Source organism: Plectropomus leopardus, chromosome 2 (genome assembly GCF_008729295.1).
Source record: "Plectropomus leopardus isolate mb chromosome 2, YSFRI_Pleo_2.0, whole genome shotgun sequence".
Taxonomy (NCBI): domain Eukaryota; kingdom Metazoa; phylum Chordata; class Actinopteri; order Perciformes; family Serranidae; genus Plectropomus; species Plectropomus leopardus.
This window is the reverse complement of record NC_056464.1, coordinates 35,608,656-35,622,402: the sequence shown is the minus strand read 5'-3', so window position 1 is coordinate 35,622,402 and position 13,747 is coordinate 35,608,656. Positions and strand designations below refer to the sequence as shown.

The 13,747-nt window shown below is 40.0% G+C and overlaps 1 protein-coding gene across 3 annotated transcripts in view; it reads left to right on the top strand.

Annotated features, from left to right (window-relative positions):
* Positions 1 to 316: 316 nt before the first annotated feature.
* The window catches only part of LOC121960354 (protein TASOR-like), a 24,663-nt gene continuing 11,232 nt past the window's right edge, over positions 317 to 13,747 (top strand). For all 3 annotated transcript variants that reach the window (XR_006106974.1, XM_042510022.1, XM_042510015.1), the window contains exons 1-11: positions 317 to 734; positions 4,185 to 4,330; positions 6,278 to 6,370; positions 7,705 to 7,777; positions 7,993 to 8,084; positions 8,228 to 8,359; positions 9,962 to 10,092; positions 10,942 to 10,973; positions 11,654 to 11,759; positions 12,193 to 12,296; positions 12,851 to 12,954. Coding sequence is in view for 2 of the 3 variants with exons in the window: in XM_042510022.1 (XP_042365956.1) it covers positions 467 to 734; positions 4,185 to 4,330; positions 6,278 to 6,370; positions 7,705 to 7,777; positions 7,993 to 8,084; positions 8,228 to 8,359; positions 9,962 to 10,092; positions 10,942 to 10,973; positions 11,654 to 11,759; positions 12,193 to 12,296; positions 12,851 to 12,954 (1,281 nt within the window). In the remaining variant the exon portion in view is untranslated. The remainder of the gene's footprint in view (positions 735 to 4,184; positions 4,331 to 6,277; positions 6,371 to 7,704; positions 7,778 to 7,992; positions 8,085 to 8,227; positions 8,360 to 9,961; positions 10,093 to 10,941; positions 10,974 to 11,653; positions 11,760 to 12,192; positions 12,297 to 12,850; positions 12,955 to 13,747) is intronic.

Genomic DNA, 13,747 nt, shown 5'->3' with positions numbered 1-13,747 from the left:
ATTCTCTCTACCTGCAATTTTCTTTTTTCCCTCATTGAGGTCCTAAAAGTCCTTTGTAATACTATAATACCTTGTAATATTTTCTTTATTTTTTTTCCCTACAGAGATCCAAAATGTCCTCAAATCCTAGGAACACCTCTGGAAAAAGGTGAGTCAATATTTCCCACATATTATTGGCCAATAAAGTGAATTCTGGTTCTGGAAGAAAACGTCCTCCATAGCTGAAGGTGGTCGTTATTTCCAGCAGATGGCGGTAAAGCAGCATCACGTCCAGCTGCAGTTAAATCTCCGTGAAGAAGACCGCTGTTTGCAGGAAGAGCATGGCGCGGGTTGTTATGTGTTGGTCCGTCTCCCTGCGCTGCGGGACCAGGAGGTAACAGCGGTGTCACCGCGGGACCGGAGCCGAGACACAGCGACACACTGACGGTTAGGAAGAGACGCGTCGGTTTGGTCGAAAGCCCGACTTATGGACGACAACCCGGCTCGGAGGGGCGCCGCTCGTCCGCCGAGGAGGGTGTCTGCTGCCGCGGAGGTGGGCGCTAACGTTAGCCTGCAAGATGGCGAGGTGATCGAGGTTCACCCAGCCCGAGAGGCTGCGGCTGCTCCGGGCAGAGTGAGCGCTGCTGGCGGGAGGATGGAGAAGAGGAACTCGGTACCGCAGCCCGTCCACCAGAGGCACATGCCGAAGGATGCCCTCAATTTCCACATACCGAGGAAAACCAAGGAGAAGAGAGGTGGGCTGCTCTTGGTGCAATTCAAGAAAATCATAATATAGTAACCACAAGTTGTATATTTTTAACCCGCCATTAAATAATTAGATAATTAGATTATTTATAGTCGTTTCCTTTTAACGTTTGGGAGTAACCGTCAGAATCCATTATCGGACAAGTCCATTTCTAAAATGTTTTTAACACTTAGCTTATTTAAAGGACAAAACATTAGCTACACGTGATTTCCGTTAGGACACATATTGTGACATGTATAAAGTTGTGCTGCTACACATCCATGCATTTATAATTATTCACTAAATAAAGCCAAATAAGCTTTGTAGCAGCTGTGATTTGGTTGGTTAGTGAAGGAGGATGCTAGTTAGCAGTTAGCCTGCTAACGTGCATGTTGACGTCTATTTTCAGTCAGCAGCTAACTGCAGTTTGTTTGCAGGAGATAATAAATCTTCACAAACTCAATATTGCGTCTAACCGTGTGATTTCAGCTTCGTGTAAACGTTAGTTCACGTTAAAGAGAGTTAAACTAACCGTCCACTCGTTTGTTTACATTTAAGTTAGCTGTGTGTGTGTGTGTGTGTGTGTGTGTGTGTGTGTGAGTGAGTGAGTGAGTGAGTGTGTGTGGACGCTTCTCTCTGTTTCTTCTGTGTTTGTTTGTTTATGTGTTGAAAATGTGATCTGAAGGACACTAAGATCAAGTACAAACTTCCTAAACTAGAGCACTTTATTGACCAAGTCAGCAGGGTTGAGTTTCTAAGTAAAGTTTGGTCTGATATAACTTAGGGACTGTTCATAACTTGTCAGAGCGCTGGAGTGGCAGGGGTGAAGAATAGAATAAAAAGCCTTTATTGTCACTGTATTGTGCACAATACAAAACGAAAATAGGATTGTCACTCCTTGGTGTAGCATTAGAATAAAAAAAAGACACATTGCATGAAATATGATAAAAGATATTGGAGCCAATCAAATGAAAAAAACAGCACAGAGTGAGAGTTGGGGGCTGTTTTTTTAAGCAAAATGCAAAACCTCCTCACAAATTGCATCAGCAGCATCACACAAGCCGTGAGTGCTGCACACAGTTTAATCATCAGCTTTAAGGTGTGTCTCCCCATTGATTTGTGTTTCTTTTCTCCTCAGCCTGAGCCAAAACCTATCCCTAACCCATCTGTAAAAGTGAACTCTGATCTGTAATCAGCAGGGCTGAACCGACTGTACCTGGATATCGTCCAATGTGAATATCGGACAATTCATTTTTCATTCTGTGTAAAGTTTTAAAGTTTGAACGGGTCCAGTGGGACATTCAGTGTGACAGTGTTAAGTTGCTGTGAGCTTTAAATTCACCACTTCTAAGCAGAAGAGAGAAGATAATGTTATCTCCTCACCAAAAGTGCAGCATCTCTTCCTCATCTGTGCCGTTGCATCAAGTGGCGTGAAAGTTGAGAGCGCTCGCTCTAAAGCAAAAGTCCTGGGATCAAAACGTCTCAGTTGACTGAGGGGTCTTTGAGTAATGATTCGAATCTCCGACTTTAAAGGGACAGCCCTAATCAGCAGCAAAACGTAACTAATGCGACAATGCTTTTGTGTTGCCATTGTAGTTTTTGCTATTTTAGAACTTGCAGCACCCATCACATCACACTTGTGTATGAAGAGTGTGAAAGCTGAAACATTTGCTCAAAGTTACTTTATTTTGTTGTTTTTCATGCAGCTTTGTGTGGAAACACATGACGGGAGTTTGCGTGTTAGGTGAATTGCAGAAATGTTTTATCATTGTTTAGAAAAGAAATACTTTATTAATCCCGTGAGGGAAATCGTCTCGTTACAGCAGCAAATAAGAGAGCAGCAACTGAATACAATGTTTGTTAAAAAGGCAAAATAATGCAAATATATTTACAAAGAAAGGTACTAATGAAATAACAATAATAATAATAATAGTAATAATAAAGATATGTACAGTATCTACAGAGAACAAAGAAACAAAGAAAACCAAAAAGATTAAAAAAGAGCAATTAATAAGAAAAAAAATGTAACATTTGAGACGGTTGCATACAAAATGAAATTTTGCTGTATCTTGGCTGTATTTTGAGTCACCACCCTATAAGGGTTTTGTGTGCAACCTGTGTAAATGTAGAAGCTGCTGGTGTTTTTTGTTTCTTTCAGACAATCAGATTGAAACATAACTCGTCTTCATTGAATAATCGGCTCTCGATGTTGTTCCAGCGGTTGTGGGAAAAAAACCTCCAATGCTGTAATTATGGCGCACACAATGTTTCCTGTGCTAATTTGATCATGAGTGATCTCGTGTTAAATTTCTGTCATGTGTGTGCGTATTTGCACATGGACCTCTCAGGTGTCTGACGCTCCAGCTGAGCCCGTCTCCTCCACACGCAGGGAGGCAGCTGCTGCAGGTAGTCTCCTGAGAGTTTGGCACAAAAAAGCTGGACTAGCCCTGTTATAATTGAGGTGGGCTAACAATTATTTTTGTGGGATCCCCAGATGGCCAAACCTTTCTTTTAGGTGTGGGCGAGACTCACCTTGAAAAAGCTGAATGTCGCACAAAGGGTGGAAATCATTGCGACATTTATTGCACAATTATTTCTGATTATTGCTGCTTGTGAAATCTGTCAGATAAAACACAACAGAAGTTAAATATTATAGACGAGCTCGGGTCCGTTAGGGATATTGAATATTACTGTCACTGTCAATTTGTGCTGCATGGTATGAAAAAAAGATTATTTTGACAAACATTACAATTGCATTTAGGGATACACAATATTGGATTTTTGGTGATATCCAATATGCCAGTATAAAAACAACTCATTTTGCCAGTAACTGATACCAATATAGAAATATTCATTTTTTCCCACTTAATGTTAGTAATCATTAAGTCTGTTCTGTCATATACATTGTTTTTCAGTTTGTGTAATATTCATTCTTTGTGCAAAATACGAAAAATTCTTCAACTTGGGGTCGATGTTTTGTACATGTTCACTTTGTCAGTATTTATAAAATATATCATTTTATGATATTGGCAAAAATCTGCATGTTTATTCAATTTTAAAGCCAATATCTGCTACTAATACTGATGGCGTCTGGATATTATTGTGTATTAAACGAATCTTTTGCATTTCATTTTGACAAAAAAAAAAGAATGATAGTGATGTAATTTTTGGGGTCTGTACCAAAGAAGTGTGTAATGAGAGATGACAAGAGGACAGTTTGTTAGCATACATGTTGTCGTAACAAAAGTCATAGTAGCTTGAACGAAGAACACTTTGCACGAGTCAAGGGAGCCGTCTGAGCTAATGCGTGCTAACTACGGCTATAACATCAAAAATGTGCAACAATTTCTTTTTTTCTTAATTTATTGTCACATGCGGAAGAGCTCAGTGACGATTATTAGTGCGTCTCCAGAGTCCAGGGAGTGTAAAATACATGCTGACCTCTGTGTCCGTCTTTCAGATCTGGAACAGTATGTCTCCACTGCGTCCAGGGAGTACGAAGACATGATGACCATCCTGACCTCCAGCTACCTGGACACCAGCTCTGCTGGCTGCTTCACCTACAGCAAACCGCGGCTCATCTACAACGAGCAGCTGGAGAAAGAGGTGAGAGGCGGCGGGTGGAGGAGCATCAGCAACTGTTTAATTTAGCACAACTTACAAGTCAAATGCAACCAAAGTCTGAAGTATCGCTCATGATGGTTTAAAATAATTTGGAGGCTAATTGAAACAAAGATCTGGTGATGGAGGAGTGGCTGTTTTTTACCTACGTAGGTAGAGTTCAGCCGGTGAATCAAGAAAAGGTCATTAAGACTGGGCTTTATGTGTTTACATGTTTGACCAGCTGAGCTTGTATTACGTAACACCCATCAAGGAGCTCGTGTTTTCGGTTTGGTTTGTTTGTCAGCAGGATTATGTGAAAACTGCTGCTCTGATTTTCACGAAACTTGGCGAATGGGTCAAGAAAGAAGCCATTAAATGTAGGAGCAGATATGGATCACGAGACGGATACACAAATTTCTTTTCACTTGTAGCAAACATTGCGAAACAACGCGTTTTGGCCTTGGTGGAATAAACGCCATACATCTTAAAATCTAGCTGACAATGGGGAAAGTTCAGGAGTGACGAAACAAAGTCTGTTGTAGAAACGCGATGGCTCTATATCACGATCCACGTTGACGGGTTTCGGTCATCCTCTGCAGAAGCCTCCAGCAGTCGTTATGGAGCACTCGGGGACGGTGATTTTATGAGACAACCAGGACAACTGTAACCCTGCTTTTCTTCTGCCGCTAAGGTGTGGCATGCAGTTGTACTCATCCAAATGTGAATTGTCTGCTATAAATGTCACCATGATTTCGATTTAAAATTGACTCAAATAAATAAATAAAGTCTTTCCATGTGTCTGATAACAATTGACCAGGTTCAGGTTACCTCAGTTTGAGCATTTGATATTTATACGTATGTAAATCACGATATTAGAGTGTTATTTTCACAAATGTAACTGTTTCCAAAATACAAATACGTAATAAATGGACAGCGAAACCAGACATCGACATAATTCTAATAGTTTTGGGAATATAGTCGGACATATACACTGATCAGCCACAACATTTAAACATCAGATGTGACGAGAATAAAAGTGAGTCACATGTTCTGCAGGGAAACCTTAGGTCTAGATATGGATGCTCCTCAACGATGCTCCATGCCGCACTGCAAACAAAATGCTCAGGAGCGGCCTCAGGAACATGACAAAGAGCTGAAGGCCTGGCCTCCAAATTCCCTAAATCCCAATCTGCCCCCAGCGGTCCTGTGTCCATGTCTCAAAAGGTCAGAGGACCCGCCTTGGATCGGACTTAGCTCTGATTTGTAAAGACATGGATACAGGACCTCCTGGGTACCGGCATGTCCCACGAATGCTTGATTTATTTTATTGATTTAACCTGTCTTTAAATTTAAACAGGGAAGGCCAGTGAGAGCAAGTTCTCTTTTACAAGGACACTCTGATTACATTACATACAAAAACAACAAAAGCACACGACAGTAAACATCGACAAAACATGAGAAATGTCGCCGATACTAAAGTGCATATTTAAAGCAAAACACACAAGGGACACTGCGTGCATCATCGAAAAGTCCCAAACACGAACCTGCTGGGACACTCGGAGAACACACACGCATTCACTGTGCTCTGTGTCCGTCAGCAGAGATTTAAACTCACTCAGAGGGATTAGCGCATCTTGTTTTAAGAGCTTCTGAGATAAAAATGTTAATTAAACAATTTGCTTTCTGTGGTTCTGGGTCATACACGCCCTGTTTCTGATCGGATTGAGGTCTGGGGAATTCGGAGGCCAGGTCGATGCCTTTGTTACGTTCCTCGGGGCCGTTTCTGAATGCAGCATGGTGCTTTGTCCTGCTGGGGGGCTGATGTGTATGGTTGTTATACCTGCAGATATTTATATCACAGAAGACTGGACTATTGGCCTTGGTGGAGGCCTTCGCTCTCTGGACACCCTTCTAGTTTCTTCAGTGTGTGTGTGTGTGTCTGTGTCTTAGTTTGTGGAGAAGAGGAGGGAGATGAAGACAGACGGGAGGACAGACAAGGAGCTGGAGGAGAGCTACTGCTTCCTGTTGGCTGAAACCGCAAAGGTGAGATAAAAAATGAGCCATGCTGTTGATTGTTGGCGTCTAAGACTACATCCACACTGATGCGTTTTTGTTTTAAAAAACACAATTATGGGGCTACACAATTTAAGTTAAAAATGTGAATCATGATTTTTCTCCCTAAGAATTGAGATCATGGTTCTATCACACAGTTTTTTTTTCTTTTTTTCTGAACTAAAACATTAATTGCATTCTTAGATGCTCAAGTGGAAAAATGCGTCAACACGTCTCAGACTGGACAGAAACAGAGACTCTTTAAAATGATGACACAGAAACCCACGTTCGCTTCCCACTTGGGTCTATTCAGATACGATGTATCAAGATAAAACGTTACAACGAGGTCTGCATATCTTTTATGATTTCATCCGTTTTAGTGCGGTGACTCCTTTCCCATTGCCATGGTTACCTTTGGCAACACATAATGCTCCTGATATCGCTCTGTTGTGGTGTTTGCTTTGTAGCAACATTGACGTCCATACTCTGGTTACTTTGAGAAACACTTCGACACTGTTATCGTTCCAAGCAAAAAAACAAAACGAAAAAACAAACAAATAGGAATGTGCCATAGCCTAATTATCAGGCTGATAATTATCGCGGTCCATTCTCATTCTCCGCCGGTGTCTCCGCCGGTGTCCGCTCCGCTCTCAATCTCTGCCGGTTATTTCCGTTGGTGTCTCTATCGGTGTCTCTGCCGGTGTCTGCTCCGCTCTCATTTTCTGCCGGTGTCACGGTCATTCTTCGGTGTCTCAGCAGGTGTCTGTCCTACACTGTCTGCTGCAGGTTCATGTCCAGATGCATCAGGTGACTTTAGCAGAAGCTCCCAGCAGCTGCTGGAGGAGAGCCCTCTGATCTGCATCTACACATCTCTGTGAAGCTGTAAATGTAGACAATAGTCTGTGGTCTCTGAGTAACTGCTGTTATCATTACTATTGTTGTTACTGAATATACCAATAATAAACTGATATCTGATAGCTGATTGCTTCCAACAACAAGCAGAACAACATGCCCTCTTCATAGTATTTCCTGCTACCGAACAACCAGCTGCAGAGCAGACAGTCTGCTTCCTGTTTGGTATTTGCATGCCCAGTGCACATGAAAGCTCATGTGATGTGTGTTGAATGGAGATTAATTCTGAAACGGTGCTAAAACGAAGTGTACACTGAGATTGTGTTTGTTTCAAATTGCTGTTTTAAAACAGAAACAGGTTAGTGTGGATGTGGCCTAAGAGGACAGGGAGAGGTGTTAACAAGACAAGCACAATACAGGCGGTAACTGTGCAATCTAGTTTCTAATTTTTCTGAATAATTTGTCTGCTGAAGGTGCACTCGCTCTGTAAGGAGGGGCTGCTTGTGGGTCAGAGCCGGCTCAACGTGCTGGGAAACCCCGCTAAAGGTAGGAGCGAACGGATGCATGCTGATACAGACAAAAAAATAACACAAAATTTTATTGTTCACTCTGAGCTTTTTTCTTCTCACAGGGTGCTGAGTGTAATTTCCATACGTGAAATCATGCAGAGCTAAAATCCACCTACTCTGTTACCTGTGATCTTGATTTTGTTTTCCTGTGTTTGTGTGTGTTTTGCTGTTTTTGCGTGTGTGTGCCTCTAGGAGTGTACCTGTCCAGGTACTCAGACCTGCTTCAGATAAACTCCATAACTCCCGGAGCCTCGGGGGAGATCATCATCTACAAAGTGATGAAGGTAAATCAGCTGGCCGGTTTTCGTCATGACAGTCGGCTCCGTGGCCCCGTTTCAGATGTGTTTCCCGTGCTCACTATGTGGTGATAGAGACGGTGTGGTAGTCCATTTTTGACCTTTGAGTTGTGTCTGCTTTTTGGTTTCAGGGGAAAGTGAAGAGCATGTATGAAAACATGAAGAACCTTCTAGATCCAACGCCGCGCTTCGACAGCCACATCTCCAAGAACGCCAGCAAAGTCACATCGCTCACCTCCTACCACGCCTTCGAACTCACACAGGTTAGTACACACACACACACACACACACACACACACACACACACACGTAGGCACCGATAAACATCTTTATCATCTTTATCAAGCAACAGCAAGCCCAGAGCAAATCTTTTTTTAACAATTTTTTATTTAAAGTTATGCACGTGGTGAATTACAATGTACGTTTAAGAAAAGAAAAGAAAAAAATAACTTTATACAATTGGCAAACATTTATATATCTATCATTCCATGGCTTCGATCCCATCCACATAAAGAGTCAAAAAGGGAAAGACAGTCAAAGGTCCCAAAATAAATAAGTGCTTGGTAAATAAAATACACTATAAATAAAACAATATATTTGATTTTAAATGGACATATAAAATAATAATAAAAATAATCAAAATTAACCATAAAATAATAATAATAAATGGATCCCAGAGCAAATCTTAAAGAAATCATTTATAAATACACAGAAATAGACCAGTTGTGCTTCTAATATGATGACATTTAGACAAAAATTATGATTTGTTAGACAGAAAAACGTTAAAATGAATCTGTTTTAGTGATTAACATGACTTATTAGACTTATCCTGTAATTGTAATGTTTAGGCGCTGGATGTAAAGTTTGTGTTGGGATCTAAAAACAGAAGAAATGTATAAAATATCTGAACACAAATATAAATGCGTTAGCATCTGTGATGAATTGTACTGTATTGTATTCAGCACTGAGACACTGGTTGACGCAATTAGGAAACGTTTAGTACAAGTATACGAAACAAATGCAATTACAAGTACAGCAAGAGCGAGCACAAATAAAGACGAGCGCTCGGGTCAGCCCAGACAGACAAGACTGAGCACAGAACGCAGAAAGCTGGCTGACACACGACACGTGGAGATGCAGAGGTATTTATGCTCCTCACTGTGACAGAAACGGTTACTCTCCGTTACAAACACGTCAGCTACTAGAGTCCTCAGAGATGTTTCTAAACTTTTAGCTCAGGCATTTTCAGGTCAGGGGCCTCAGGTCATCACCTGTCCACCTCATGTTGCATAACGCGAGACTTTTCCATAGATAGGTATGAGTTTACTGTAGGTGGATGCAGAGAAAGTAAATATAAAAGATGGATAATTATATAAAAGTATGTCCTAACAGCATTCTGTTGTTGATATGAAGCAGCTGAAGCATTGACCAGTTCACACGTCGTACTGCACACCACAAAAATAGTTTTTTGCTCTGAAGTTGAGCTGCCTGTGAATGAAGTAAAGCATGTCTTTGAACACTGTTTGTCCTTTTTTTTCTTTTCTTTCCATGTGCGGTCAGTGTAAATATTTCTTATATTTACAGTATATTTATTTTTTCTAGACCGTTTCTGTTGGCACATTGTAATTTTATTTTATTTATGTTACTGTTTTTGCTCTTTGTTTTTTTAAGCATACTTGGCACCTTGTTTTTTTTTTTTATCTAACATTTTAATATCTTAATATTTTTATATTTGTAATAATTTTTCACTATTGTATTGTTTCTGTCGCTGCTTATACTTCTTTGTACCTCATAGCTGCTGTAATATTGTGAATTTCCCCACTGTGGGACTCATAAAGGATTATCTTATCTTGTCTTTTTTTTAGCAATATTTCTACGAGTATTCATTCGACGAGCTGCGGGAGCGGCCTCGTCAGGTTTGCCCGTACGCCGTCGTCTCTTTCCAGTTTAAAGGAAAAGACTCTTCACTTCCCAGCAAACCTCTGGCCCCCATCAGGTATGAAGATCTTATTCCAATCAACCATTTCGACTAATACCAAAAGATGTCGAGTAATTCAGTATAAAAATATCCAGAAACAGAGCAGTGGACTGGGTTTGGTCGTGTAGTTTGTCATCTGGATTATGGAGCTCTTGGAGGATAACACGGTGCCCCTTGTTATGCTTTTGTTGTTTATCAGACTGTATCGTCTTTTACGGCTAAATTTCCTACTCTAGCAGTAAATTATTGAATTTATTGAATTTATGTGATCGGACACCTACAAAATTCTGTTTTGTATTTCTGGATGGAAGTTAAAAGGAAACTGTTAAAATGAAACTTCACGGCCAATTTGGCATCAAAATTTCACTTTGAAGTGAACTAATCTTCTGCTCTGCTGAAAACCTCATTCAGGCATTTCAAGTTTTTTCTACGTTAAAAGGATCTGAAGTCTAATGTCAGTGTCTGTGAATGCTTTGTCCAGTTATTATCACATATTTTAATGTGATCATTTATAGTTTAAACTTATCAAATAAGACACAGAAAGACAATTTTCTGTTCATTTTTGCCATTAATTATTTATGAAAAGACAATCAGAACAAATATATGAATTAGATTGTTTTGTGTGGTGTTGCTGTGCAGGCATTTTTATATATTTTGCATTTAATTATTTTAAATAATCCATAAATAATCCATTCAACAATAAAGTGCCTGGCAAAATGAGTTTGTTGCAAATGAGCCCAAACAAAGCGTGGCCCTTTAGATTTAAGTTGAAGGTTGCGGAGAAATGAAATGCTGCAGGAGTTTGAATCTTGACCTCAGGTGTAAATGAGTGCGCTGATGTTTGTGTTTTATGTGTTTGATGAACAGGTCGAACAGTGAGTCAGCGGAGGGGAGTAAAGGTGAGTCCATGTTTAGTCATAATAGAGCTTAAAAGGTTGCTGATGTTCATGAGCTGTCGTCTCTCTCTCTCTTTTTCTCTCAAATTCAAACTCAGATTGCTTTATTGGGATGAATGTTTTTGACCAATTTTACCAAAGCATCAGGTATAAGTATATAGGAATAAGAAAATGTCATGAAAACATGTACACTAAACATGTTTTGTGTGTGTGTACTGTATATAAAATGTGTGTGTACTGTATATAAAATAGCTGATGTTTGTTTTGCATTGAAAATACAAAATTGGAAATGTTGTGGAGAAACGAAGAGAAATGGGCTAAATCATGATGCAGAGTGTGAGTCATGTGGAGTTTCGTTCCAGCTGTCAGGTGGTTGTGCTGGTTGTCTCTTCGGTTGTGACATGTTCAAACATATCTTGCTGCTTCTATGAAACACACACCGTTTTCGCCTCGTAGATATTGTATTTTTTAATCTGGTCAGAGAATGCTTGTTTGAATACAATGTTTGTGAAGAACCTTGTTCTGATATCTTCACATGCGCTACAGTGTAGCGGGAAATGCCGCTCTGTCTCCACCTGTCTGTGGACAGAGCGGACACAGACGGTCCTCTCTGGGCAGCCAGGTCTGCCGATCTCCTTCCACGAGCTGTGATCACTGAGTCTGTCTCTCTCTGTGTCCTTCAGAGCGCGCTCAGTTCACAGTGTGGACCGGAGATTTGGTGAAAGATGACCGAGTTCTCTTCCAGATCTCCCTGCGCTCCTTCTCTCCTCCCCTCCTGCCCCACAGACTGTGAGTACGGAGCTCCTCTCGGGCTGTTTCAGTGTTTAATACTGTAAAACAGACGTTTGCCACCTTATATAGCGTCAGATGTGACAGGATCAAATCCAACTAACCGGTGTCCAGTGCACAAGTAGGAACAGGATGCATTTTAAAATTCAGAGAGCTGAGCTTGCTCCATCAAAAATGGAAAAAATACTCTTCAGTTTGGCCCTATGAAGCTCAACAACTACCAAAATTACAGATGAATGAAGGATGGTCTGAAATACGCCCAGATTTCTTTGCAGAGGAGAGCCTCACTAACTCAAACCAACTAGAAGTTAATAGTTGATGATGATGATGATGATGATGATGATGATCATGATGATGATGATGATGATGATGCATCATGCATCCTCAGCGTTTTAAAATGATTTTCTGCGTGTGTGCCTCGTGTCTCCTTCAGACCAGAGAAGTTGGAAATGGGCTGGTTGATGAGGGTTGACCAGGTGACCAAACTCGTGCCCTCCGAGCTGCTCTCCTACGACCTCTACAGCAGCAGCCAAGAAGGTGAGGCCAGATTTACCCTCAGAGTGACGGCACATCACACAGGACGCAGCTGATGAGACTCACCAAAGCCTCATACTTTTGGACAGCGATACAGTTAGCTGTTATTTTGTGCGTCGACGTTCAGTAAACCTGGACCAGCATCAGTTTTCTTATGCTGAGCTCAGGCACCTTTCACAAGCTATTTAACCGTTTTTAACAGAAGCAAATTGGTTTGATTTCTTTCAGAAACATGGGGAAAAAATTTCAAGAAATTGGTAAAAGGTGACAAGAAAATTACCTGAAAATTCATTTTAAAAAGTGTCCAGAAAACTAAATGCATAGTTATTATAAAGGTATATTTAAAATAATGTTACAGGAAAGGGTTAAAGTTGACCATCTGCAGATTTAAATTTCCAGTAATCAGCATTTTTCAAAGTGCATCCAGACCATCACTAAGCATCATTTGTGTGATGTCTGTATTTTATTATTAGTTTTATTGTCTCCGTATTTGTGTGATCAAATGAAATCAGAAATTGAATAAGATTTTGTGTGTTTGGTTTTTTTTGCGTGTGCAGTTGTGAAGAACGGTTATTGCTGCAGTCTTCTGGAGGTGATAGACAGAAATCGGTCTACGACCAGCGTGACGCGGCTGCTGCAGGAGCTGGAGATAAAGAGAGTGGTGAGTTTGGCTTATTTTAATATGTGAGATCAGTTTATATTGCTGAGTGCATCGGGTGCTGACACATCACAGGGCAGCAGCCGAATAGAGAAACAGCAGGATCTGCATTGTTCTAATTCCCCCTGTTCCCTGGTTAACCCTTTAACAGTCACACTAAGAAATGCCTTTGCAAAAAATTTACAGCTTAAATGATCTTAGAATTTGTTAACGAAATGCATCAGTTTATCAAGGAAAAAACATTGTCTCAGTATTGTAAAAAGTGCAAAAGTTAAAGTAACATAATAGAAATCTGAAAATTAAAGTAACTTCATACAAAAAACATGAAAATAAACAAAAACAAATAGATACAAATGAAAATGAATCTAGTCAAAAAAAATGCTAAAAAACAAATTGTCAGTGTTATATAATAAAAATCTTAAAATAAAAGTAACTCCATAAAATAAACAAAAAAAATGTAAAAAAAAAAATAATAATCAAATAAGAAAATACAAATAATGAATCAAGTGACAAAGTCTGTAGAAAAAAACAGTCAATTTAATACAGTAATAAAAAAGGACTGAATAGAATTACGGTACAATCAAAATACTTAAATGCATTGTAGAAAAACATGTAAATGTCTGCAGAACAGTTTCAGTAGTAAAACAACACACTCATGTGGTTCTCACTGCTCCCCTGAAACACTCTGTTTTCTTTTTTCTTTTTTCTTACTTTTTTTTACACAAATAGTTTTGTCCTTTTAATAATTTCCAGTTTCTTCTTCTTTGCCATCATCACTGTTAAGGTACTGTTAGTG